Source organism: Carcharodon carcharias, chromosome 21 (assembly GCF_017639515.1).
Source record: "Carcharodon carcharias isolate sCarCar2 chromosome 21, sCarCar2.pri, whole genome shotgun sequence".
NCBI lineage: Eukaryota > Metazoa > Chordata > Chondrichthyes > Lamniformes > Lamnidae > Carcharodon > Carcharodon carcharias.
This window is the reverse complement of record NC_054487.1, coordinates 24,920,099-24,947,747: the sequence shown is the minus strand read 5'-3', so window position 1 is coordinate 24,947,747 and position 27,649 is coordinate 24,920,099. Positions and strand designations below refer to the sequence as shown.

The window sequence follows — 27,649 nt, the reverse complement described above, 5'->3', positions numbered from 1 at the left end:
TTAGTGACTATCTTATATTGAAGGACTCTAGTTATGCTCATACCTGCAAGAGGAAACATTGTCCCTGTATCCACTCTATCAAAACTTTTCATAATTTTAAGAACATCTACTAGGTCACCCCTCAGCCTTTTTCAAGAGAAAAGAGACCCAGCATGTCAATCCTTCCCTGATATGCATACCCACACATTTCTGGTATCATCTCTTTACAGCCTTGGTTCAAACATGGACAAAAGAGCTGAACTAAAGAGGGGAGGTGAGAATGACTGCCCTTGACGTCAAGTCAGCATTTGATCGACTGTGGCATTAAGGAGCCCTGGCAAGATTGAAGTCAATGGGAAACAGAGGGAAAACTCAATGGTTGAAGTCATACCTAGCACAAAGGATTATGGTAGTGGTTGTTGGAGGCCAAGATTTCAGGCCCAGGACATCGCTGCAGGAGTTCATCAGGGTAGAGTCTTAGGCCCAACCATCTTCAGCTGCTTCATTTTAAATACACTTCTCTCATTACTCATCTCATGATTGAATGCCATGTCTACATGTTCTAGCTCCTTGGTAAATACTGTAGTGAAATAATTAATTAAGGCATAAGCAACTCTACCCAACATTTGGAAATGTGTGTTACTGAATGTGAAGTCATCTTATGAACATCTCATGGTAAATTATCATCCAACTATACAAATATTACTGACTGGGCTAGGAGATAATTTAGATGTTTTTGTGAATGGAAAGCGATTTCCAGTGGCATTCCACAGGGCTCAGTGTTGGGGCCCTTGCTGTTTGTTGTATATATTAATGATTTGGACATAAGTGTGGGAGGTATGATTGGGAAATTTGCAGATGACACAAAAATTGGCAGTGTAGGTGATAGTGAAGAGGATAGTTGTTGTCTCCAGAATTATATCAATGGTTTGGTTGAATGGGCAGAAAAGTGGCAAAAGGAATTCAATTTGGAAAAGTGTGAGGTAATGCATTTGGGGAGGACAAACAGCAAGGGAATACTCAATAAATGGGAGGATATCGAAATGGGTTGAGGAAGTGAGAGACCTTGAAGGCGACAGGACAGTGGATAAAGTGGTAAAGAAAGCATATGGAATACTTTCCTTTATTGGACGAGGTGGTGAATACAAAAACAGGGATGTCATGATGGAACTGTATAAAATGCTGGTTTGGCCACAGCTGGAATTTTGTGTACAGTTCTAGTCACCACATTACAGGAAGGACATAATTGCTCTGGAGAGAGTACAAAGGAGATTTACAAGAATGTTGCCAGGGCTTGAAAACTACAGCTATGAGGAAAGATTGGATAGGCTAGGGTTGTTTTCCTTAGAACAAATAAGGCTGAGGGATGAGGTGACCTAATTGAGATGTACAAAATTATGAGGGGCCTAGATAGGGTAGACAGTAAAGACGTGTTGACCCCGTAAATTGACCCCTAGCTGAGGTGTCAATTCCAAGGGGGCACAAATTTAAGGTGAGTGGTAAAAGGATTAGAGGGGACATGAGGAAAAACTTTTTCATGCAGAGGGTGGTGGGTGTCTGGAATTCACTGCCTAAAACTGGTTGCGGCAGAAACGGTCAACTCATTTAAAAGGTAACAAAAACAGAATTACCTGGAAAAACTCAGCAGGTCTGGCAGCATCGACGGAGAAGAAAAGAGTTGACGTTTCGAGTCCTCATGACCCTTCGACACTCAAAACGTCAACTCTTTTCTTCTCCGCCGATGCTGCCAGACCTGCTGAGTTTTTCCAGGTAATTCTGTTCTTGTTTTGGATTTCCAGTATCTGCAGTTTTTTGTTTTTATATCATTTAAAAGGTACTTGAATCTGCATCTGAAGTGCTGTAACCTGCAAGTCTACAGGACTAGGTGCTGGAAAGTGGGATTAAAATGAGCAGCTAGTTTCTTTTTCATCTTTTCTGACTGGTACAGACATGATGGGCTGAATGGCTTCTTTCTGTGCCTTAACTTTTCTATGGTTCTAGGAGCATGGGAAAAATTAAATGACCAAAGTCAATCCTATACTGCTGATAGTATGGTTTAAACTAACAAGTTCTTGCTGTTCATGCTACTTCTTAAAAGCCTTTGAAAAACAGGGTTGTTGTTAGGTTCAGTGAATATATGACCGGAGATCCTGTCATCTTTCAAAATATAATAACAGATAATTGATCCAGCTTCAGTTAGTTAATAATAGGGTCATGAATATATTGTATCAGGGAGAACATGTTAATTGGAGGATGTCTAGTTACACTAAACCTTCCATTATTACTACCATAATCACAATTTAAGATGTGCAATTTTGTACCATGCCCAAATAATAATTCAGTATAACTTATTACAAATGTGGTCAAGAAGTTCACGCTTCATAGTAACACAACATATGTAGAATGAGATTGTATTTAGTATTTTCTCTGTGTAAAATGTTAAGCATCTGTTTTGCAATATGGTGACCAAGAGGATTATGGTGTATTTTCCCAGGTGCTTTTGCTACTTTCAAAAAAAGCACAAATAGTGCACAGCAATGTACAATGCTCCATTCCTGCAACTATGCTGAAGGAGGGGCTGGGTGGTGGTAGGAGAATTATTTAGAGAATATATGTCGATTCAGTTTATATCCAATTGTTACACTAGATTCTGCAAATACCCTTACCAAAGCTCAATGCTAACAGGAAAGGGGAGCCGAACTTCAAACAGCTAATAGGTGACTTACTGTGTGTGGGTCAGCACATGCTGCCGGAGGTCCTGCCGCCGCATGAACATTTTCTCACAATAATCACATTTCAGATTCTTCTCCCCTGTGTGAATTATCATGTGAGAGGCCAGATGAGCCTTCTGAGTAAAAGACTTGTCACACATTTCACAGCGGTAATTTTTTTGACCTGGAAGTGGATGTAAATATACGGATACATTTTTAAAAATTATTCTGGATATAAGCCAGTTCGCTGCATTACATTTATTTGCTTTAATGTCCTATTATGTTTCAGTTGAAAGGAAGCATAAACTAGCATTTACATGCTGAAACTTTTACCCATGTCTTAGCCACCCCCAGACTTAACTATTCCAATAGCTGGCCATCTATCCACCATTGATTTTCAATTTCAACTTGTCCAAAACTGTGCTGCAATTAATCTATCCTCACAGTTCCACTTGCTCATCAAGTGACCTGTAGTGGCTCCTGGCTCTCCAATGCCTGAAATTTAAAATGCTCATCGTTGTGTTTAAACCCATTCCTGACCTTGTCCCTTCCCATCGCTGTAACCTTCTCCAGCCTTACAAATCCACCATTTCCTCCCATGATCTATCTATTCTTTTGAAATCTTACTTCAAGTGCATTCTTCCTCCCTTTGCCTCATCATATCTAGGCCTGAAATTTCCTCCTTACACCCCTCTCTGCCTCTCCACCCACATCTCTATTAAGATCCTCCTTCAATCCATCAATTAGACCAAATGTTGTCATTCCGCTTAATATCATTCTTAGGTTAGACATTTATGTCTTCAAAAATCTCTGAAGAGCTGTTTCCACATTAAAGGCACCACATAAATGCAAGTTATTTTTGTAGCACCTTAGAGCATCTTTTAGAAGCAAGACTTCAACGATTAATTATTGCTATATGGGCATATGTGGTCGCCTCCATCATTAGGTCAGAAATGGGGATGTTCACTGATGATTGCACAATATTCAACACCATTCACGATTCCTGAGATATTGAAGCAGTCCGTATCCATACACAGAAAGACATGGACAGCATTCAGACTTGGGCTGATAAGTGGCAAGGCAATGACCATCTCCCTTGACATTCAATGACATTACCATCACTGAACAGTCACTATCAACATCCTGTTGGTTGCCATTGCCCAGAAAGTGAACTGGACCAGCCATATAAATACTGTGGCTACAAGAACAGGTCAGAGGCTGGGAATTCTGTAAAGAGTAACTCACCCCCTGACTCCCCAAAGCCTGTCCACCATTTACAAGGCACAAGTCAGGAGTGTGATGGAATACTCCCCACTTGCCTGGAGGAATACAGCTCCAACAACACTGAAGAAGCATAACACCATCCAGGACAAAGCAGCCCACTTGATTGGTAACCTATCCACCACCTTCAATATTCACTCCCTCTACCACTGATGCATGTGGCATCAGTGCATACCATCTACAAGATGCACAGCAGCAATTCATCAAGGCTCCTTCGACAGCACCGCCCAAACACACTACCTCTATCACCTCAAAAGGACAAGGGCAGCAGATGCATGAGAACACCATCCTGACTTGGAAATATATCACCGTTCCTTCACTGTCACTGGCTCAATATCCTGGAACTCCCTCCCTAACACTACATGGGCTGCAGAGGTTCAAGAAAGCAGTTTGTTACCACCTTCTCAAAAGCAATTAGGGATGCCAGTAAAGGCTGGCTTCATCAATGACACACACATTCCATGAATGAATAAATAAAAATTTTGCATGCAGCAAGGCAGCATATATAGCAATGGAATCAATGCTCAGTAATTTTTTTTTAGTGATATTATTTGAGGGGAAAACATTGACCAGGACTGTCTTTCCTTGATAATGCCAAGGGACTGTCAACATTCATTGGAACCACTAAAACAGACAGATGCACAGTGCTCCTAACAGTACAACACTTGAGTTTCATCATGGATTATATCCTCAAATCAGCTATATATAAAAAGAAAGATTTGCATTTGTATAGCACCTTATGACCATAGAATGTCCCACTGCACTTTACAGCCAATGTTGTCTGAAGTGTAGTCACTGTCAATGTAGGGAACAAGACAGCTAATTTGCACCCACCAACAGTAATGTAATAATAACCAAATAATCTGTTTTTGATTGATAAATATTGTGCCATTAGCTCTTTTGTTATGTCGAAGAAGGACAGGGGAGTTATCCCCGGTGTCCTGATCAACATTTATCCCTCAATCAGCATGACAAAAAACAGATTATCTGGTCTTTATCAGATTGTTGTCTATGGGAGCATACTGTGTGCAAATTGGTATTAAATTAATCGGGGACGAGTGACAAGTTGCATGAAGGAGGTACATTGGGAAGGAAGGTTTGTAACAAGTGTTATAGCATGGACGGGTATGGAGCACACTCTGTAGTGGTGAATATAACTGCTTTAACATGCAATTTCATTATTTGGCACCTAATTCCTGGTGATATTCTGTCTTAGTTAAAGAGAATGGGTTTAGAAATTTGTCTATATAATAAAGGTAATTATTCCAAGCTGTGAAGTGTCAATGAATGGGGCCACAGATGGAAGTTCACCAGTTTCATGAAGAACTGGATTTTCTTTAAAAATTGTTCAGTGAAATAGGACAAATATATTTTTTTCTCCCTGCATTTTCCTTGTTCTGGGTGCAGGGAAAATTACATGAAAAAATGTTTAGGGTAAATGCAGGTCCCTGATGGGTTGCAATGCCCAATGGTAAATTTAACAAGAAGCTGAGCATAGTAAGCCTACCTGTGTGGATTTTGAGATGAGTTCGCAGGTTGCTGGGGTCACTGAATGCTTTGCTACAGAACTCACACTTGTGTGGTTTCATCCCCATGTGCCCCATCATGTGAACGTTCAGTTTGGTAGACGAGGTGAATGCTCTTGGACAAATAGAGCACTTCCATTTCCTTTCCCGGCTCTGTCCATGACTGCTCAGATGGGACTGCAGCTCATTGTATGTGCCATACGCCTTCCCACAGTGACACATGTGCACATCTGGATGCTCTGGAACTCCTTCAATAAAAATAAGTGCACATATGTACATATTTACTTCTCTAGGTTGATGGATACATATCAAGGTCTGGTATAGAGCTAAACAGAGAAATGTTTTTGTAATAACAACATAAGAAATAGGAGCAGTAGTAGGCCATTTGGCCCTTCAAGGCTGCTTTCCCATTCAGTAAGATCATGGCGGATCTCATTGTGGCCTTCCTTTCCTTCCTGCCCCTTGTAGATCACAAATCTGTCTAACTCAGCCTTAAATAAATATTCAATGAGCCAGCCTCCACTGCTCTCTGGGGTAGAGAATTCCAAAGATTAACGACCATCTGAGAGAAGAACTTCCTCCTCATCACCATCTTTAATGGGAGACCTCTTTTTTGAAACTATGCCCCCTAGTTCTAGATTCCCCCATGAGGAGAAACATCCTCTTAGCATCTACCCTGTCAAACACACTCAGAATCCTATGTATTTTAATAAGAAAGACAACCAAAACTGCAGGCAGTGCTCTACTTGTGGTCTCACCAATGCACTGTTCAGTTATAGCAAAACTTGCCTAATTTTATACAAAAACAAAATTGCCTGGAAAAACTCAGCAGGTCTGGCAGCATCGGCGGAGAAGAGTTGACGTTTCGAGTCCTCATGACCCTTCAACAGAACTGGGTGAATCCAAGGAGAGGGGTGAAATATAAGCTGGTTTAAGGGGCGGGGGTGGTGGTGGTGGGGGGGGGGGGGGGGGGGGGAAGGTTGGTGTGGTTATAGGGACAAGCAAGCAGTGATAGGAGCAGATAATCAAAAAGATGTCACAGACAAAAGAACACAGAGGTGTTGAAGTTGGTGATATTATCTAAACAAATGTGCTAATTAAGAAAGAATGGTACGGCACTCAAGGTACAGCTCTAGTGGGGGTGGGGGGGCATAAAATATTTAAAAATAATGGAAATAGGTGGGAAAAGAAAAATCTATATAAATTATTGGAAAAAAAAGGAAGGAGGAAGAAACAGAAAGGGGGTGGGAATGGAGGAGGGAGTTCAAGATCTAAAGTTGTTGAATTCAATATCCAGTCCAGAAGGCTGTAAAGTGCCTAGTCAGAAGATGAGGTGCCGTTCCTCCAGTTTGCGTTGGGCTTCACTGGAACAATGCAGCAAGCCAAGGACAGACATGTGGGCAAGAGAGCAGGGTGGAGTGTTAAAATGGCAAGCGACAGGGAGGTGTGGGTCATTCTTGCGGACAGACCGCAGGTGTTCTGCAAAGCGGTCGCCCAGTTTACGTTTGGTCTCTCCAATGTAGAGGAGACTGCATTGGGAGCAACAAATGCAGTAGACTAAGTTGGGGGAAATGCAAGTGAAATGCTGCTTCATTTGAAAGGAGTGTTTGGGCCCTTGGACGGTGAGGAGAGAGGAAGTGAAGAGGCAGGTGTTGCATCTTCTGCGTGGGCCTGGGGAAGTGCTATAGGTGGGGGTTGAGGAGTAGGGAGTGATGGAGGAGTGGACCAGGGTGTCCCGGAGGGAACGATCCCTATGGAAGGCAGCCAGGGGGTGTGAAGGGAAGATGTGTTTGGTGGTGGCATCATGCTGGAGTTGGCGGAAATGGCGGAGGATGATCCTTTGAATGCGGAGGCTAGTGGAGTGATAAGTGAGGACAAGGGGGACCCTATCATGTTTCTGGGAGAGAGGAAAAGGCGTGAGGGCGGATGCGCGGCAGATGGGTCGGACACGGTTGAGGGCCCTGTCAACAACCGTGGGTGGAAAACCTCGGTTAAGGAAGGAGGAGGACATGTCAGAGGAACTGTTTTTGAAGGTAGCATCATCAGAACAGATGTGATGGAGGCGAAGGAACTGAGAGAATGGGATGGAGTCCTTACAGGAAGCGGGGTGTGAGGAGCTGTAGTCGAGGTAGCTGTGGGAGTAGATAGGCTTGTAATGGATATTGGTGGACAGTCTATCACCAGAGATTGAGACAGAGAGGTCAAGGAAGGGAAGGGAAGTGTCAGAGATGGACCACGTGAAAATGATGGAGGGGTGGAGATTGGAAGCAAAATTAATAAATTTTTCCAAGTCCCAACGAGAGCATGAAGCAGCACCGAAGTAATCATCGATGTACCAGAGAAAGAGTTGTGGAAGGGGGCCGGAGTAGGACTGGAACAACGAATACCCCATAAAGAGACAGGCATAGCTGGGGCCCATGTGGGTACCCATAGTCACACCTTTTATTTGGAGGAAGTGAGAGGAGTTGAAGGAGAAATTGTTCAGTGTGAGAACAAATTCAGCCAGACGGAGGAGAGTAGTGGTGGATGGGGATTGTTCGGGTCTCTGTTCGAGGAAGAAGCTAAGGGCCCTCAGACCATCCTGGTGGGGGATGGAGGTGTAGAGGGATTGGACATCGATGGTGAAGAGCAAGTGGTTGGGGCCAGGGAACTGGAAATTGTTGATGTGACCTAAGGTGTCAGAGGAATCACGGATGTAGGTGGGAAGGGACTGGACAAGGTGAGAGAGAAGGGAATCAAGATAACAAGAAATGAGTTCCGTGGGGCAGGAGCAAGCTGACACGATCGGTCTACTGGGACAGTTCTGTTTGTGGATTTTGGGTAGGAGGTAGAAGTGGGCCGTCCGAGGTTGGGCGACAATCAGGTTGGAAGCTGTGGGAGGAAGATCTCCAGAGGAGATGAGGTCAGTGACAGTATACTCCATCTTTCTTGTAATACAGGCCACTGTTCCATTTGTCTTTCTAATTACTTGCTATACCTGCATGCTGACTTTGTGTGATTCATGTAAGAGGACATCCTGATCCCTCTGCACTGCAGCATTTTGCAATTTCTCTCCGTTTAAATAATTTTCTGCTTTTCAATTCTTTCCGACAAAGCGGACAACATCACATTTTCCAAATTACACTCTATCTACCAAATCTTTTGAAAGAGGGGAATGAAAAGGATTTTCTTTTTGCTCTCACAAACATCTTAATCAGGGGTATCGATATATCCTGGAACCAACAAAAGGAGATAACAACTACAAGTACCTACCACCCCCCCTCCCCCATCCAATCTGAATTTCATATACAGGGACTTAAATACAGCAGCATTCATTTTCAGAAATTGCATAACTATTGCAACTACTGCTCAAGTAAACATTTTAAAAAAAATAAAAACTTTGAAGACAGAATGCCAACTTCTAATTCTTAGAAATGCCAAACTGTGGCTACATACAGTGAAGGTCCGAAACAAACATTAACATCCGTAACTGCGTTTCAGGCTTTGCAATGCTTACTAAATTGAATTTCCTAGCTTTTGTATGAATTGAGTTAGAGGATAATTGAAGATTATCAAAAATGAGGAAAAGAGGCACATTGAAGAAAAATCAGAAAGAAATGGACAGCAAATATTTTGAAACATACAAGAAGTACCCACAATTTTCCTGATTTAGAAACTAGGTTTAGGTTTAGAGGCTTTGAAATATGGCCCCTGGTTTTCAACCAGTAACACAGAAAAATAACAACCGACTCCTAAAACACTTGCATGCTGGATACCCAACTATATAACCATGTTCCACGCAATTCCATTACACTGTGCTCAGAAGCCCAAAAGAGTACCTAATGGAGAGATTTCAGCACTATTACAGAACATGGCTAATAACTACCACTATTTAAATGAGATATCAAAATTTACTTTAGGTTGGGATAAGCTAGCATTAAATGGCTGCACAAATGCTAGAGGTTTGGCTATTGTTTCCTGAACTATTCAGAGTAATCAATTAAATCTAAAACAAGACTGACCCAGTCCACTTACCAAGTTGCCTTGCATAGTCCCTAGTGTAGTAAAAGAGTAGCTCATGGTCAGGAGGGACCTCCCTGGACGTACAAAAATAAATCTTCCCATTGTGAGGATAGGCCACCAGGTTTTGCTCCTCCCGAGTCCTACAGGAAACATAACAGACTAAAAATTTTTAAAACCCTTCCGATTCACCATGGCTCACTTCTGCGTTTTCATGGCACTGGCAGAATAATATGCCATTATTTTTCAGCTGTCTTGAATAGCACATCAGCAGGAGGCTCAACCTAGGAGTTGGAAACAAGTTGAACCTAACCTCCTCAAATTAATTTGGGCTTCCAGTTAATTAATCGTTTGAAGCTGAACCTTGTGTCATTTTGTAGATCTGCCTTCTCCACGCACGTTTTTTTTTTAAATTCGCTGATGGGTTGTGGGTGTCACTGGCCAGGCCAGCATTTATTGCCTTGTTCATTGCTGGGCCAGGTAAGGATGGCAGATTTCCTTCCCTAAAGGACAATAAAGAACCAGATGGCGACAACAATCATCTCATGGTCATCATCAGACTTTTAATTCCAGATTTTTAAAATTGAATTATTTTATTGAATCTGCCGTGGTGGGATTTGAACCCTGGTCCAGAGCACTACCCCAGGTCTCTGGAATACTAGTCTAATGACAATACCACTACGCTACCACCTTCCCTCTGCTTATCTTGGTCAATTATGGCTTTCTTACTTAAGGAGGGATATACGTGCGTTAGCAGTTCAGAGAAGTACACTAGGGATTCCTGGGATGAAGAAATTGCCCTATAAGGAAAGGTTTAACAGTTTGAGCTGACACTCATTGGAGTTTAGAAGAATGAGAGGTCACCTTATTGAAACATATAACATTCTGAGGGGGCTTGACAGGATGTTTCCTCTCATGGGGGAATCTAGAACTAGGAGAGACATTTTCAAAATAAGGGTCTCCTATTTAAGATGGAGATGAGGAGGAATTTCTCTCAGAGGGTTGTTGGTCTTTGAAATTCTGTTTCCCAGAGAGCAATGGAGACTGGGTCATCGATCTATTCAAGGCTGAGTTAGACTTATTTCTGATCTACGTGAGAATTGAGCGTTATGGGGGGGCAGACAGGAAAGTGGATTTAAGGCCACAATCAGATCAGCCATCACCTTATCAAATGGTGGAGCAGGCTCAATGGGCAGAACTCCTGCTCCTATTTCTTATGATCTCATGATTTTATGAAATCACCTTGGAATGAAAGGGAAATTTTATTACAAACACTTACTAGTGTTTCTGAGCATATGCATATCTGGAAACCTGGTTCTCTGCATTCTCCTTTCCTAGATTTAAGGAATCCAGTGGATTCCTTTCTTTCCTCAGACATCCCAAAGTTACATGGATAAATGTTTTTATGTCAAAAGCTGTTACAAGTTAAGGCTTGTTACGCAGACTCGATCAGGTATGAATTTCTAGGATTTGTGTAAATGACTAATTGATTGTCCATTATTTGGGGGGAATGTTAAGTAGCAATATGATTCTCCAGCAATGTTCCCTCTGAGCTGCATGCATGCACAACCACACAGCAATTGAGCACGATTCACAGAGATAAAACAGGCCGCGGATAAGCAACATTCCCTTTAAGGTGTGCGCATGTGTAGCCACATGCCAATGTTAAAGGGACCACGCAAGTGCAACGAGCTGGCCATGCACAACAAACAGAAGTTAGAGGGAAGATTGTACTCCAAAATATCGCATTACTCAGTGCAACTGTAAAATTTTACAAGCAGAGAGGAAAAGGATATTTTCCTGTTCAGTTGGCAATTACATGGATCAGCAAGGGAAGGGACCATTAAGTACTCTGTCTGTGTTTGCCCAGTTGCGTTAAAGGCATCATTGCGTTGTAGTGATCCCCCTACCTCAGAAGGGCCAAGAAAAGCAAAAAACCTGCATTTAAATTTATTTCCTCAGACATCCCAAAGCACATTACAACCACTGAATAGTATTCACTGTTGTAACACAGACAAATACAATAGCTAATTTGCACACAGCAAGGTCCCACAAGTGACAATGAAATTAATAACTGTCTGTCTCAGTGATGTAGAGTGTGTCCAGTACAGTCGGACAACTTCCACATCTTTAAGTGGTGCAGAAATCCTTTCCATCCATTCAAGGCGGCATACTGGGTCACAGTTTAAACTCTCAACCTGAATACAGCACTTCCTCAGTACTGCATTGTCAGCCTAGATTTTGTGCTCAAGACCTCGAGTGAGTCTTGAACTCAGTGGTGATCCTTTTACCACCGAGCCAAGACTTACAATGAATAGAAATATAAAGAACCAAATTTAAAATTCACAAAGTCAATGCTTCCAGAGCAATTCTGGCACTGGCAATAGAGGTGTTATCTTCAAAGCCAGCTACAACCAACTGGTTGTAAAAATGTTGGGGAACACAGGGTTTAGTGAGAGGTAGGCACTGAAAGAAATCAGTATTAGTAGGGAAATGGTGTTGGGGAAATTGACGGGATTGGAGGCCGATAAATCCCCAGGACCTGATAATCTACATCCCAGAGTACTTAAGGAAGTGGCCCTCAAGTCACCAGCTGCTCTATTCAGTTCCCACTGTTGTACTTTCCGTCTTCCTCTTTGCCAATTGCTGCAAACTCTGCCCAATCTTGTGAAATAGTAGATGCATTGGTGGTCATCTTCCGAGATTCTATAGACTCTGGAAAATTTCCTACAGATTGGAGGGTAGCTAATGTAATCCCGCTATTTCAAAAGGGAGGTAGAGAGAAAACAGGGAATTATAGACCAGTCAGCCTGACGCTGGTAGTGGGGAAAATTCTAGAGTCCATTATAAAAGATTTAATAGCTGAGCATTGGGAAAACAGCGGCAGAATCAGACAGCCAGCATGGATTTATGAAAGGGAAATCATACTTGACAAATCTACGCTTGTTGCAGCACTGCATGGTCCCTTTAACGTTGGCATATGGCTGCACATACGCACATCTTAAAGGGAACATTGCTTGTCCGCGGCCTGTTTTATCTCTGTGAATTGTGCCCAATTGCTGTGTGGTTGTGCATGCATGCAGCTTAGAGGGAACATTGCTGGAGAATCATATTGCTACTTAACATTGCCCCCAAATAATGGACAATCAATTAGTCATTTACACAAATCCTGGAATTTTTCGAGGATGTAACTAGTAGAGTTGATGAGGGGGAGCGAGTGGATTTGGTTTATTTGGACTTTCAGAAGGCTTTCAACAAAGTCCTACATAAAAGGTTAGCATGTAAAATTAAAGCACATGGGATTGGGGGTAGTGAATTGAGATGGATAGAAAACTGGTTGGCAGACAGGAAACAAAGAGTAGGAATAAATGGGTCTTTTTCCAAATGGCAGGCAGTGCCTAGTGGGGTACCGCAGGGATCGGTGCTGGGACTCCAGCTATTCACAATATATATTAATGATTTAGATGAGGGAACTAAATGTAATATCTCCAAATTTGCAGATGACACAAAGCTGGGTGGGAGGGTGAGCTGTGAGGAGGATGCAGAGATGCTTCAGTGTGACTTGGACAAACTGAGTGAGTGGGCAAATGCATGGCAGTTGCAGTTTAATGTGGATAAATGTGAGGTTATCCACTTTGGTAGCAAAAACAGGAAGGCAGATTATCTGAATGGCTATAAATTGAGAGAGGGGAATGTGCAACGAGACCTGGGTGTCCTCATACACCAGTTGCTGAAGGTAGGCATGCAGGTGCAGCAGGTGGTAAAGAAGCAAATAGTATGTTGGCCTTCAAAGCAAGAGGATTCGTGTACAGGAGCAGGGATGTCTTGCTGCAATCATACAGGGCCTTGGTGAGACCACACCTGGAATATTGTATGTAGTTTTGGTCTCCTTATCTGAGGAAGGAAGTTCTTGCTACAGAGGGAGTGCAAGCGAAGGTTTACCGACTGATTCCTGAGATGGCGGGACTGACATAAGGAGAGATTGAGTCGATTAGGATTATATTCGCTGGAGTTCAGAAGAATGAGGGGGGATCTCATAGAAACCTATAAAATTCTAACAGGACTAGACAGGATAGATGCAAGAAGGATGTTCCCGATGGTGGGGGAGTCCAGAACCAGGGGTCACAGTCTGAAGATACGGGGTCGACCATTTAGGACTGAGATGAGGAGAAATTTCTTCACCAGAGAGTGGTGAGCCTGTGGAATTCGCTACCACAGTAAGTAGTTGAGACCAAAACATTGTATGTTTTCAGTATGGAGTTAGATATAGCTCTTGGGGCGAAAGGGATTAAAGGATATGGGGAGACAGCGGGAGCAGGCTACTGAGTTGGATGATCAGCCATGATCATGATGAATGGCGGAGCAGGCTCGAAGGGCCGAATGGCCTACTCCTGCTCCTAGTTTCTATGGTGCTTGTATGAAGTGGCTGCAGAAGGAAAATGAATAGGAGAAGGAAACATAAATAATAGTGAAAATTATTTAAAACTTTCTGGAAGAGATATGTAGCTCTCAGCAGGTTATAGAGAATTATGCACAATGATAAATGACATAAGCTCTGGGTGTGCAATATTTTCTGCTCATTGCATCAGTGTAAAGCACTCACAGCTCAGGTACACCTGAAGTTTCCACTGCCTAGCTCCATCAAATAGTCTCAGCCCAAAAAAAAAAGCATGGGTTAAATACACGAGTTACTCTACAATGCACAATTGTGCATGCTCAGGGCAAGTATACGTTGGGAAAAATTCCATCTGCCCATTAACCACAGCCTCTAAAGAGCACTCCCTTCACACCAATATGATATTTCCATTACCCTACATAAACCGTCCACCAGAGATGGAGCTGAAACTGTCCCAAACTTGCTTCACTTAATGCCCTTTATAGCTCATGAAAGAGGAAGCATTTATCCCATTCAATCTGATTTTCAATATGACCCAGAGGTAAAATGTCAGTCAGATAAACAACCATGTTACTCAGTCTCCAATTCTATTCAACAGTCTTTTTCAACATACAGAGGGTCTGATGTAAAGGTGGGTAGGCTCCCTGCCACCTATCCTGCCACTGGTAAAATACTAGTTGAGGCAGGAAAGCTACAGGCATGGCACTCAGCACCTCCCAGCCCGCTCATGGGGAGTGGCAGGGGAGGGACACGTAAAATTCTGACCTCAGAATTTTTTTTGTACATATGGGCTACAAATTGCTACAATGGTAGATTTAGCAGCAAGCAATGTTAATTGAACTTTTTTGCTCACCATTTACATTGGACCAAATATGTACTAAAAATTAGTAAATTATTAGGAGTATACTGTATAGTTTCTCCTACACCAACTGAATCTGTTCCAGGCCTCAAATACTGAACTTTTTAAAAACCCTCCAAAAATCTAAAAGTTTTGAAACCAAAGCTTTGAAGCAGCTAATCTCTGCTTCTTATTAACCATATTCTCTTTCACCCTTTCAAGTTTGGTGATGCCACTATTGGCATTGGCACTTTTCCAAAGCATTCAGTGACAGGATTTTAAAAGAATTTTGAAGAATTTTGTGTCAGCTATGACTTAGCTGGTAACACTCTCACCTTTGAGTCACAGGGTTCCAGTTTCAAGTCCCACCCTATGCTTGAGCACAAACATCAAGGCTGACACTCTAGTGCATTACTAAGGGAATGCTGCACTATGGATGAGACATTAAACTGAGGCCCCATTGCCTGCATGGGTGGATGTAAAAAATCCCATGATACGGTTTCAAAGAAGAGCCTGGAGTTATTCCTGGGGTCCTAGACAATATTTATCCCTCAATCAACATCACAAAAATCAGATTATCACATAGCTGCTTGTGGGACTTTGCTGTGCGCATGTTGGCTGCCGCGTTTCCCACTTTACAACAGCACTTCAAAAGTACTTTTTGACCGTAAAGCACTTTGAGATGCTCGGTGGTCATGAAAAACACAATATACATGCAAGTCTTTCTTTTTTCCTTAACAAACATCTTATCAACTAGATGTCGAGTTGGAGGACATTTGCCCAGGCCACCCAGAGACATTTTTAAAAAAAATCAACAACTTTTTCATTCCAGGTTTGCACTGCTATACAGAGAATAGTTGAGAATGAAATATTTCCCCACTGGGGTGAGCAGGAATTGTCAAACTTGAGTTCTGCACAAGCACACTGTAGCCTGTCAACATATGTATGATCCGCAGTGCTCACTCCCCTACATTCCATATATCCAGTGGAAATTGACTCACCTAGCTCTGTGTACAAACATCATCCAGTTACAGATGTTCTCATCTGCTGTCACTATTAGGAACTCCAAAACATAATTGTGAAATATCTGCATTAAAAAAACAAACAAAATTACACCATAAGATAGAATGTTTTGGGGCTGCAAGAGGATACAGATAGACTAGTAGAATGGGCAGACAAATGACAGATGGAATTTAATACAGAGAAGTGTGAGGTGGTGAATTTTGACAGAAAGGATAAGGAGAGGCAATACAGATTAAATTGCACAATTCCAAAAAATGTACGGGGACAGAGGGACCTGGTGGTTCATGTGCATAGATCTTTCAAGGTGGCAGGACATATTGAGAGAGTAGTCTTGGGCTTCATAAATAGATGTACTGAGTACAAAAGCAAGGAAGTTATGCTGAACTTGTATAAAGCTCTGGTTAGGCCACAACTGGAATACTGCATCTAGTTCTAGTTGCCACACTTTAGGAAGGATGTAAGGGTTCTTGAAAGGGTACAGAGATTTACCAGGGTTTCAGGGATGATGGATTTTAGCTACAAAGTTAAGTTGGAGAAGCTGGGGTTGTTCTCCTTGGAGCAAAGGAGACTGAGGGGAGATCTGATAGAGGATGTCCAAGATTATAACAGTTTTAGATAAGGTAGACAAAGAAAAGATGTTCCCATTAGCTGATGGGACTGGCACTAGGAGGTACAGATTTAAGGCTTTTTTTTACGCAGCGAGTAGTTATTGCCTGGAACTTGCTGCTTGGCAGAAATGGAGATGGTGAACAATTTCTAAAGGAAAATGGATGGACACTTGAGGAAAATAAACTTGCAGGGCTACAGGGATAGAGTGGGGAATTGGGCTGTTTGGATTGCTGTACTGAAACCAGCAGACTCAATCAGCAAGGGAAGGTTGAATGGCCGCTCCTTGTGCCGTAATGACTCTATGACTATTTCTCAGCTGAGCAGTCTTTCACCAAGATAAAATTGTATCAGAATTTTTAAAAGGTACAAAACATGGTTCCAGACTCAGATCAGTTAATTACAGATTCATAAAATATACTTCAGTATTGCAATGCTCAATTTGCCACCAAAGGGAAATATTGAGAAATATATCTGCAGATGAGGAAAGCCATTCAGCCCAACTATCTCATTCTTGTCCAGATATCTATGATCTCCTGAAGAAGATACCCCCACCCCCAACCCTCCCATCACAGCATTGAAGTGAATAATTTTTTGGACCCACAGACCATTTGAGATATCATACTTCGCCATTCACTGTGTTTAAAAAAAACTTCCTCACATTCCCCCTCCATCTCTTGCCCAAATCTTAAATCTGTGTCCCCTAGTCCCTGTACCATAACTTGCAGTAGTGCCTAGGGTTAATCTTTCCTATTCCATCCACTATTTTACACATTTCCATACAGCCCACTCTGAATTTCTTTCAAGGAGGAAGAGTCAAATTTTTTCTAATCTTTCCACACACCTCTATCCTCTGTAATGGGCTTTGTGGCCCTTTTGTTTGCCTCAGTTCATGAAATGAATGCAGATGGTCTGACAAAAGCACAACAGAGCTTCAAGATAACTGTCTCAGATTTGCATTCTACTAATCTGGCAACAGACTTCAGCATTCTGTTTGCTTTGTTAAACACTGCTCTGCAATGACTCGACATAGTCAATGTTGGGTCAACTAGTGATCCTGATCTCTCTGACCCTCTTTCCTAGCTAATTCTCCAAGCATGTAAGATATAGTACTGATGCACATGCCTTGTTTATATGAGTATTGAGATCACATGCCAATGACAGTGTCTATTCCTTATATTTCTACATTTACTAATTGTAATGTTAATTGATTACATCTGCATTCCCAATTAGCTATATGTTGCCAGTGATAATACTGTGTTACAGGAGTTACGGTTACTCTTCCACTCACCCCTGCACATGCTACTGTTTATTAATGTTACCATGTTAAGATACTTTCAAGAACATCAAGTACAAGGTTTGATTTTATGATATAGTTCAGTCATACCAACCTTCCAGATATTAGTGTTGCTTTTGTTTGACCAGTCAGCGACTTCCAACAAGTTAATCTCTTCTCCAATCAGGGGTCCAAAACAAGTGCGTACAGGAATTGTTTCTTGACTCCACACACCTGCCAGAGATCAGACCCAGGTGAGTGAAGCTGGGGCAGTCTCAGTAAACAGATGCAATCAGTGCTCTGAGGCAATCTGAGTGACCAAACATTATTACTGTTGCCAGTAGATTTTACTGTTGCTGCTGAGGCAAGCTGCAGGTTGGCTGGGTGTGAGGTATGCAGAGCTAGGAGGAGGCATCAAATAGGTTAGTGGGTACTGGAGAAAGCGCAGTTACCTGAGTATGGGGCAGGGTGGAGAGAAGGAGCAGCTGGGCTCGAATGCAAACCAGCTGGATTTAGGAGAGGCGTGATTAGTTTGGAGCAAGTAAAGAGGGTAGCAGTTAGATTTAGGGCATGTTGGACGTAGCTAAAGAAGATAGATTTTAAAATTATGCTTTTTGGAAGGTGTGGGTACAATCTCTATTGAAATAAAAGAAAAAATATACCATATCCCTATAAAATAAACAAATGGACTGAAACATTGCAAAGACTATAACCACTGCAAACAACTCATCTACTACAGTTTAATTGGTTCCACAGCAGCCAACACAATTAATTTCCAGCCTAGGCTATTCCAAGAATTTCAGAAGGTTCTCAAAAGAATCCTCAAGATGATAACTTCCTTTTTATAAATAAGTAGAACATGTAACGAGATTAAACTTCCTGCATACCAACATCTTCTCCTGTGATGGACTGCCTAAGGCTTAGCTGTCTAGGAACTGACAGTCTGGCTCGGCTGCTGACTGGTGTGTCCAGAATGAAAGTTACCGCTCCATGTTCAGGACAGTCTTCAGGGTAAGCCCGGTCACACAGAGTACACCCTGAAGAACAGGAAAAAACAAACTTCAGTATCAACAGTGGAATATTTTCATTAGTGGCTGTTAAAGATGCTTTTACGTTAGTATTCAGCTGCCAGCACCCAGGTCTCATTTAGCCTGCAGCCATCAAGATAAATGTACCAGACTTTTTATGGACCAGAAAGATCAACTTGTTAAACAGACTTTTCTGACTGCCTAGGGCTAGTGGTCAGCCTGCTCCCTGGTGGTGGTCAAAATGTCACTCATTCTGTACTTGAGCAGAATTCCACAGTGTGGTCAATTTACAGAAAGCCTGCAAAGCAAAATGCAGGAGAATGATGTAGTTAGCTCAATCCCCTATGACCCAAGTTGTAACATAAAAGCAGCTGAAGTATTATTAGAAAATATTTGCTGCCATTGATTAAACATATCCAAATTTAAAACAAGATTGCATGCAACGGGGACATGGGTACGGTGACTATGAGCTGCCAGTCTGGGACACTTATTGAGAACATCACTTTGTTGACTACTGGGTTAGCTATATAAACTAATGGATTTCGTATTTCTTGAAGTTGGTCTTCCAATGCAAAGAGCTGTTCCCGACCAAGTGTTGCAGACTGGCACATCCCAAGGTCCAGGTCTACGTGCTGAGGGATGCACTAAAGTTTGGGGCAGCCGCCACAAAGGTGCAATGGGGAAAGGTTGCTGTCTAAGACCTTTCTGTCATAGTGCACCGAGAGGCTGGGAATTGTACAGACCCCTCGGGCTGTATGACTCATATTGAATGTATGCAGTGAATACTAAATGTATCACAATTGTATTGAAGCACCTCAGAGTGCAACACGATCTATGTAGATAACTTGAATACCATTGCACTGTCTGACTGCAATGACCATGATGAAATGTTTGTAATGTTCGTTGATTGTATCGAAGCACCTCATGATCTATGTGGAAAACTTTAATATGATGGCACTTTTTGTGATGGCCACTTTGAAATGTTTTGTAATGTTCTTTCAGATATTTTATGAATAAAGTATATTTTTCCAAAAAAAATTGAAATAAAACAAACCATCAAAGGATCAACCCCACCAATGTAAATACTAGAATACAAGGTACCAAAAAGGAACATAATGTGTGATTTCAACTACCATTTAAATTACAAGAAAATATTAAGACTGGTGTAGTGGGTTCAACAATATCCTGTTGTCTGTGTGAACCATGTTGGAATCCAGCATGGGCGAATAAGATGAAAATATCCACTTCTTAAGGGTCCCAGATAGAACTTTTGGGCAGCTTCAATCTGACAATAGATACTTCATAATTCAACACAAATTAGCATGATCGTTGAGAGGCCAAAAAGATTACTTTTGTTTAAATTCATAAAGGCAAGTTGACTCTGATTGGTTTGAGGCCAAAAACATGTAAGTATTATGTTAGGGAGTACACTTGTGAGTCAGGAATTACAAGGTAGTGTGTTTGGACAGTGCAGACATGCATCTATATCCATGATGTGCCTCACCATGGAGAACTGGATGTGAACACCATCTGTAAAAAGAAAAATAATGTTCCATTCCCCAATACTAACATTTCTTGATGTGTATATTATTACCACTACCCACTTTCTCCAACCATTTGTTCTAGAAAACTTATGGAAGTTGGATGAGGCAGGAGGTGATATTAACAGCTTGTATATAATTTGGAAATGAAAGGCTTCCAGCACACAGTGAACCACAAGGAATCAACACCATAGGTGGTGAGAAGAGGAAAAAATTGGTGAGACAGAAAGAAACAAGAAAATATGGTACCTTTCATGTCCTCAGAATAGCCCAAAGTATTTCACAGTCAATAAATTACATTAAAACTGTTCTCACAGCTGTACTGTAGACAAATACAGCAGCCGATGAGATAAATAACCAGTTAATCTGTTTGGTGGTGAACATAAGAGGGATGATTATTGGCCAGAACATCAGAAGAACTCCCCTGGCCTATTTTTTAATAGCGCCATGAGACCTTTTACTTGCATGTCAACAGGCAAATGGCCTATCATCTAATAGATGTCACCTCTGACAATTAAGTATCGTCTTAGTATTGTACAGCAGTGTCAAGCTTATGGTCACTTGGTAGTGCAGAACTTGAGTTTTGCTGGAAAAAAGACCTGCTGTAGAAGCTTTATCAAGTTATCCCCCAAGTTTTTGTTTAAATTCAAAAAAGTCAAATTGACTCTGATTGGTCAAGGTGTTGCAATGGGCAATGTCCCCTAGTTGCCACGCAATCAGCACCCTTTTCTCACACAGTATAAATTGTTGGTCCCTTTGAAAATTGGTATTCTTGTGTGTGTGCTGATGAATGCAAGTCAAAAAGCTTCAACAGCATGTCTCTTCTTTCAGCAATATGTCAGCCTTATACTCGAACTCAAGTTCTGTCGAAGGGTCATGAGGACTCGAAACGTCAACTCTTTTCTTCTCCGCCGATGCTGCCAGACCTGCTGAGTTTTTCCAGGTAATTCTGTTTTTGTTTTGGATTTCCAGCATCCACAGTTTTTTTGTTTTTATGTCAGCCTTATATGATGTTCCTCCAGTCAACCCAAGACTTTCTAACTCGGAGGCTAAATTGATACCACTGGACTAAGCTGACACTAGAAAATGGCTGAAATGAGCTGCTTTTATCCGTAAATCCTTAGAGTAGATCAGCTAGGCAGATGTGTTACAAAAGAGGCATTATTGTCTTCAAGACTTGAAACTGAATGAAGATTTCATTCTACAAACACTAATGTTAACAAACAATATTACTCACAGATTGTAAAGGAATCTGTAAGATTTTCTTTGTTGGAACTGGATTCCTCCATCTGCAGAGATCCTGGCACAAATGAAAGGTTTTCTGAGGAACCGTCCACTCGATTGGTACTCATAGAGACCTCTGTTGTAATGGTCGAAACAGAGACTGTGTCTAGTCCCACACTGGACCCATGAAGAGACACTGGCTCAAGTGAAGGCAGTGAGTGAGAGGAAGAAAGTGCCACTCCTACTGGATTTGAGTTCATTGCAGCAGCATGGATGGACTCACTCAAAGAATTCTCTGGCAAGTTATTTACTCGACCAGTCATTGGTTCTGGTTCCATGACAACTGGCAACTCTATTGCATTAGCGTGAATTGGAATCACTGTGTTCTGCCCTACTACTGCCTCTGCTTCCAAATTATTCCCCACAGAGTCCACAGTAATTGTTTCATGGTTTCTGGAGCCAGAGGGCAATGCTTGTGGCTCTCCTGTGACACCATTCATGGTCAAATTTTCACTCATCCCTTCCGTAGAGATGGGACTATTTACACGAGAAACCGTTTGCATGGAGATGCTAGCATCCAATGGGACATCTTGGTTGTTGTTCTGATGCAGATTCTGAGAGTCGTGATTGCCTACTTGTCTCGAGTCTATGGAGACAATGCTGGACTCCAAACCCACTGCACCACTAGGTTCATAATGATCAAGGGTAGGCTGGCTGTTAGAAACGGGCAGTGCAGGGCTGCCATCCACACTGATAGCACTGGAATGGATGTACTGAGGAGGTGGTCTGTCAGCCAAGTAAGACAAAATGCCTGCAGGAAACAGCAAATGTAAATCAGTGACAAAGTAAGAAACATTAATTCATATCAAATCATTACTCTTCATGCAAAGGACAAGAAGGAAAAAGAGTAGAATGGGGAGAAAAACCACCATCTCTTGGGTAGAAACAAAATTTTTCATCTGGGAACGTAAACATGCGAAGTGGAAAAGGAATTGAATATTTTGTTGTTCATGTACCCGAAAGTTATGCAAGTACTTGGAAGAATATTTAAAAATCAAATACATTTCTTGGAAATAACATTACACATAACAAAAAGACCAGTGACCTAGCTTGCTAGAGCTTTCAAGGCATTCGGAGATATAACAGACTGTCTCTGGACAGTGCATTCTCAATCTCAGTACTACCATCATAAAGATGTGACCTGTGAAGTCCAGGCCTTCCCCATGGGATTGAGGTCCTGCCAGACTGCTGTTACAGCCCTCATGGCAGCCAATAATACAATAGCATTAATGAGACAGAGGAACAGGTAGTCGGCTTGTTCTTCCATTGGAGGAATTGTGTTTAGCTTAGAGACTAGGAATTGAAAACAAAGTAGTAACTATCATCAACAATAACAAAAAGGGCTGCAGCTACTGTAGAGTATATTCAGCAGAAGATATTCAATTCTAAAAACACCATGGTGAGAAAGAAAAGCAAGTCAATGTATTGCAATTACATATGAAGATGCACAGCAGGTCAGCAAGACAGTCACACATCTGAAAGGGAAAGAAATTGGAATGGACTCACTAAAAGTGCAAAGAACACCTGTGCAGAGGAGGGAGCACAGACACATGAAGGGAATGTGAAGGAGGCGGCACAGACACATGAAGGGAATGTGAAGGAGGCAGCACAGACACATGAAGGGAATGTGAAGGAGGCGGCACAAACACATGAGGGGAATGTAAAGGAGGCGGCACAGACACAGGGAACCCTGAAGGAGGCGGCACAGACACAGGGAACCCTGAAGGAGGCGGCACAGACACAGGGAACCCTGAAGGAGGCGGCACAGACACAGGGAACCCTGAAGGAGGCGGCACAGACACAGGGAACCCTGAAGGAGGCGGCACAGACACAGGGAACCCTGAAGGAGGCGGCACAGACACAGGGAACCCTGAAGGAGGCGGCACAGACACAGGGAACCCTGAAGGAGGCGGCACAGACACAGGGAACCCTGAAGGAGGCGGCACAGACACAGGGAACCCTGAAGGAGGCGGCACAGACACAGGGAACCCTGAAGGAGGCGGCACAGACACAGGGAACCCTGAAGGAGGCGGCACAGACACAGGGAACCCTGAAGGAGGCGGCACAGACACAGGGAACCCTGAAGGAGGCGGCACAGACACAGGGAACCCTGAAGGAGGCGGGACAGACACAGGGAACCCTGAAGGAGGCGGCACAGACACAGGGAACCCTGAAGGAGGCGGCACAGACACAGGGAACCCTGAAGGAGGCGGCACAGACACAGGGAACCCTGAAGGAGGCGGCACAGACACAGGGAACCCTGAAGGAGGCGGCACAGACACAGGGAACCCTGAAGGAGGCGGCACAGACACAGGGAACCCTGAAGGAGGCGGCACAGACACAGGGAACCCTGAAGGAGGCGGCACAGACACAGGGAACCCTGAAGGAGGCGGCACAGACACAGGGAACCCTGAAGGAGGCGGCACAGACACAGGGAACCCTGAAGGAGGCGGCACAGACACAGGGAACCCTGAAGGAGGCGGCACAGACACAGGGAACGTGAAGGAGGCAGCACAGACACAGGGAACGTGAAGGAGGCAGCACCGACACATGAAAGGAACGTGAAGGAGGCAGCACTGACACAGGGAACCGTGAAGGAAGCAGCACAGACACAGGGAACCGTGAAGGAAGCAGCACAGACACAGGGAACCGTGAAGGAAGCAGCACAGACACAGGAAACCGTGAAGGAGGCAGCACAGACACAGGGAACGTGAAGGAGGCAGCACAGACACAGGGAACGTGAAGGAGGCAGCACAGACACAGGGAACGTGAAGGAGGCAGCACCGACACAGGGAACGTGAAGGAGGCAGCACCGACACAGGGAACGTGAAGGAGGCAGCACCGACACAGGGAACGTGAAGGAGGCAGCACCGACACAGGGAACGTGAAGGAGGCAGCACCGACACAGGGAACGTGAAGGAGGCAGCACCGACACAGGGAACGTGAAGGAGGCAGCACCGAAACAGGGAACATGAAGGAGGCAGCACAGACACAGGAAACATGAAGGGGGCAGCACAGACACAGGGAACGTGAAGGAGGCAGCACAGACATATGAAGGGAACCGTGAAGGCGGCAGCACAGACACAGGGAACCGTGAAGGAGGCAGCACAGACACAGGGAATCGTGAAGGAGGCAGCACAGACACAGGGAACCGTGAAGGAGGCAGCAAAGACACAGGGAACCGTGAAGGAGGCAGCACAGACACAGGGAGCCGTGAAGGAGGCAGCGCAGACACAGGGAACCGTGAAGGAGGCAGCACAGACACAGGGAACCGTGAAGGAGGCAGCACAGACACAGGGAACCGTGAAGGAGGCAGCACAGACACAGGGAACCGTGAAGGAGGCAGCACAGACACAGGGAACCGTGAAGGAGGCAGCACAGACACAGGGAACCGTGAAGGAGGCAGCACAGACACAGGGAACCGTGAAGGAGGCAGCACAGACACAGGGAACCGTGAAGGAGGCAGCACAGACACAGGGAACCGTGAAGGAGGCAGCACAGACACAGGGAACCGTGAAGGAGGCAGCACCGACACAGGGTACTTAAAGGAGGCAGCACAGACACAGGGAACGTGAAGGAGGCAGCACAGAAACATGAAGGGAACGTGAAGGAGGGAGCACCGACACAGGGAATGTGAAGGAGGCAGCACAGACACATGAAGGGAACGTGAAGGAGGCAGCACAGACACATGAAGGGAACGTGAAGGAGGCAGCACAGACACATGAAGGGAACGTGAAGGAGGGAGCACAGACACATGAAGGGAACGTGAAGGAGGCAGCACAGACACATGAAGGGAACGTGAAGGAGGCAGCACAGACACATGAAGGGAACGTGAAGGAGGCAGCACAGACACATGAAGGGAACGTGAAGGAGACAGCACCGACACATGAAGGGAACGTGAAGGAGGCAGCACAGACACATGAAGGGAACGTGAAGGAGGCAGCACCGACACATGAAGGGAACGTGAAGAGGCAGCACAGACACATGAAGGGAACGTGAAGGAGGCAGCACAGACTCAGGGAACGCGAAGGAGGCAGCACCGACACAGGGAACATGAAGGAGGCAGCACCGACACAGGGAACGTGAAGGAGGCAGCACAGACACAGGGAACGTGAAGGAGGCAGCACAGACACAGGGAACGTGAAGGAGGCAGCACAGACACATGAAGGGAACGTGAAGGAGGCAGCACCGACACAGGGAACGTGAAGGAGGCAGCACAGACACAGGGAACGTGAAGGAGGCAGCACAGACACAGGGAACGTGAAGGAGGCAGCACCGACACAGGGAACGTGAAGGAGGCAGCACAGACACAGGGAACGTGAAGGAGGCAGCACAGACACAGGGAACGTGAAGGAGGCAGCACAGGCACATGAACGTGAAGGAGGCAGCACAGACACATGAAGGGAACGTGAATGAGGCAGCACCGACACATGAAGGGAATGTGAAGGAGGCAGCACCGACACATGAAGGGAACGTGAAGGAGGCAGCACAGACACATGAAGGGAACATGAAGGAGGCAGCACAGACACATGAAGGGAACATGAAGGAGGCAGCACAGACACATGAAGGGAACGTGAAGGAGGCAGCACAGACACATGAAGGAGGCAGCACTGACACATGAAGGGAACGTGAAGGAGGCAGCACCGACACATGAAGGGAACGTGAAGGAGGAAGGACAGACATAGGGAACGTGAAGGAAGCAGCACCGACACAGGGAACGTGAAGGAGGCAGCACCGACACAGGGAACGTGAAGGAGGCAGCACCGACACAGGGAACGTGAAGGAGGCAGCACCGACACAGGGAACGTTAAGGAGGCAGCACCGACACAGGGAACGTTAAGGAGGCAGCACCGACACAGGGAACGTGAAGGAGGCAGCACCGACACAGGGAACGTAAAGGAGGCAGCACAGACCCAGGGAACGTGAAGGAGGCAGCACAGACCCAGGGAACGTGAAGGAGGCAGCACAGACACAGGGAACGTGAAGGAGGCAGCACAGACACAGGGAACGTGAAGGAGGCAGCACAGAGGCGTGAAGGGAACATGAAGGAGGCAGCACAGACGCGTGAAGGGAACGTGAAGGAGGCAGCACAGACGCGTGAAGGGAACGTGAAGGAGGCAGCACAGACGAGTGAAGGGAACGTGAAGGAGGCAGCACAGACGCGTGAAGGGAACGTGAAGGAGGCAGCACAGACGCGTGAAGGGAACGTGAAGGTGGCAGCACAGACGCGTGAAGGGAACGTGAAGGAGGCAGCTCAGACACGTGAAGGGAACGTGAAGGAGGCAGCACAGACACGTGAAGGGAACGTGAAGGAGGCAGCACAGACACGTGAAGGGAACGTGAAGGAGGAAGCACAGACACATGAAGGGAACGTGAAGGAGGCAGCACAGACACATGAAGGGAACGTGAAGGAGGCAGCACAGACGCATGAAGGGAACGTGAAGGAGGCAGCACAGACACATGAAGGGAACGTGAAGGAGGCAGCACAGACACATGAAGGGAACGTGAAGGAGGCAGCACAGACACATGAAGGGAACGTGAAGGAGGCAGCACAGACACATGAAGGGAACGTGAAGGAGGCAGCACAGACGCATGAAGGGAACGTGAAGGAGGCAGCACAGACACATGAAGGGAAGGTGAAGGAGGCAGCACAGACACATGAAGGGAACGTGAAGGAGGCAGCAAAGACACATGAAGGGAAGGTGAAGGAGGCAGCACAGACACATGAAGGGAAGGTGAAGGAGGCAGCACAGACACATGAAGGGAACGTGAAGGAGGCAGCACAGACACAGGGAATGTGAAGGAGGCAGCACAGACACATGAAGGGAACGTGAAGGAGGGAGCACCGACACAGGGAATGAGAAGGAGGCAGCACAGACACATGAAGGGAACGTGAAGGAGGCAGCACCGACACATGAAGGGAACGTGAATGAGGCAGCACCGACACATGAAGGGAACGTGAAGGAGGCAGCACCGACACATGAAGGGAACGTGAAGGAGGCAGCACAGACACATGAAGGGAATGTGAAGGAGGCAGCACAGACACATGAAGGGAACGTGAAGGAGGGAGCACCGACACAGGGAATGTGAAGGAGGCAGCACAGACACATGAAGGGAACGTGAAGGAGGCAGCACCGACACATGAAGGGAACGTGAATGAG

General features: G+C 44.6%; 1 protein-coding gene across 1 annotated transcript in view; it reads right to left on the bottom strand.

The window, feature by feature from the left end:
• prdm4 (PR domain containing 4) overlaps positions 1-27,649 on the bottom strand; it is a 158,902-nt gene that overhangs the window by 2,463 nt on the left and 128,790 nt on the right. The window contains exons 5-11 of the mRNA XM_041216259.1: positions 21,442-22,239; positions 18,523-18,672; positions 17,751-17,869; positions 15,732-15,817; positions 9,512-9,639; positions 5,479-5,745; positions 2,706-2,874 (exon numbers count right to left, since the gene is read on the bottom strand). Of these exons, the coding sequence (XP_041072193.1) occupies positions 2,706-2,874; positions 5,479-5,745; positions 9,512-9,639; positions 15,732-15,817; positions 17,751-17,869; positions 18,523-18,672; positions 21,442-22,239 (1,717 nt within the window). The remainder of the gene's footprint in view (positions 1-2,705; positions 2,875-5,478; positions 5,746-9,511; positions 9,640-15,731; positions 15,818-17,750; positions 17,870-18,522; positions 18,673-21,441; positions 22,240-27,649) is intronic.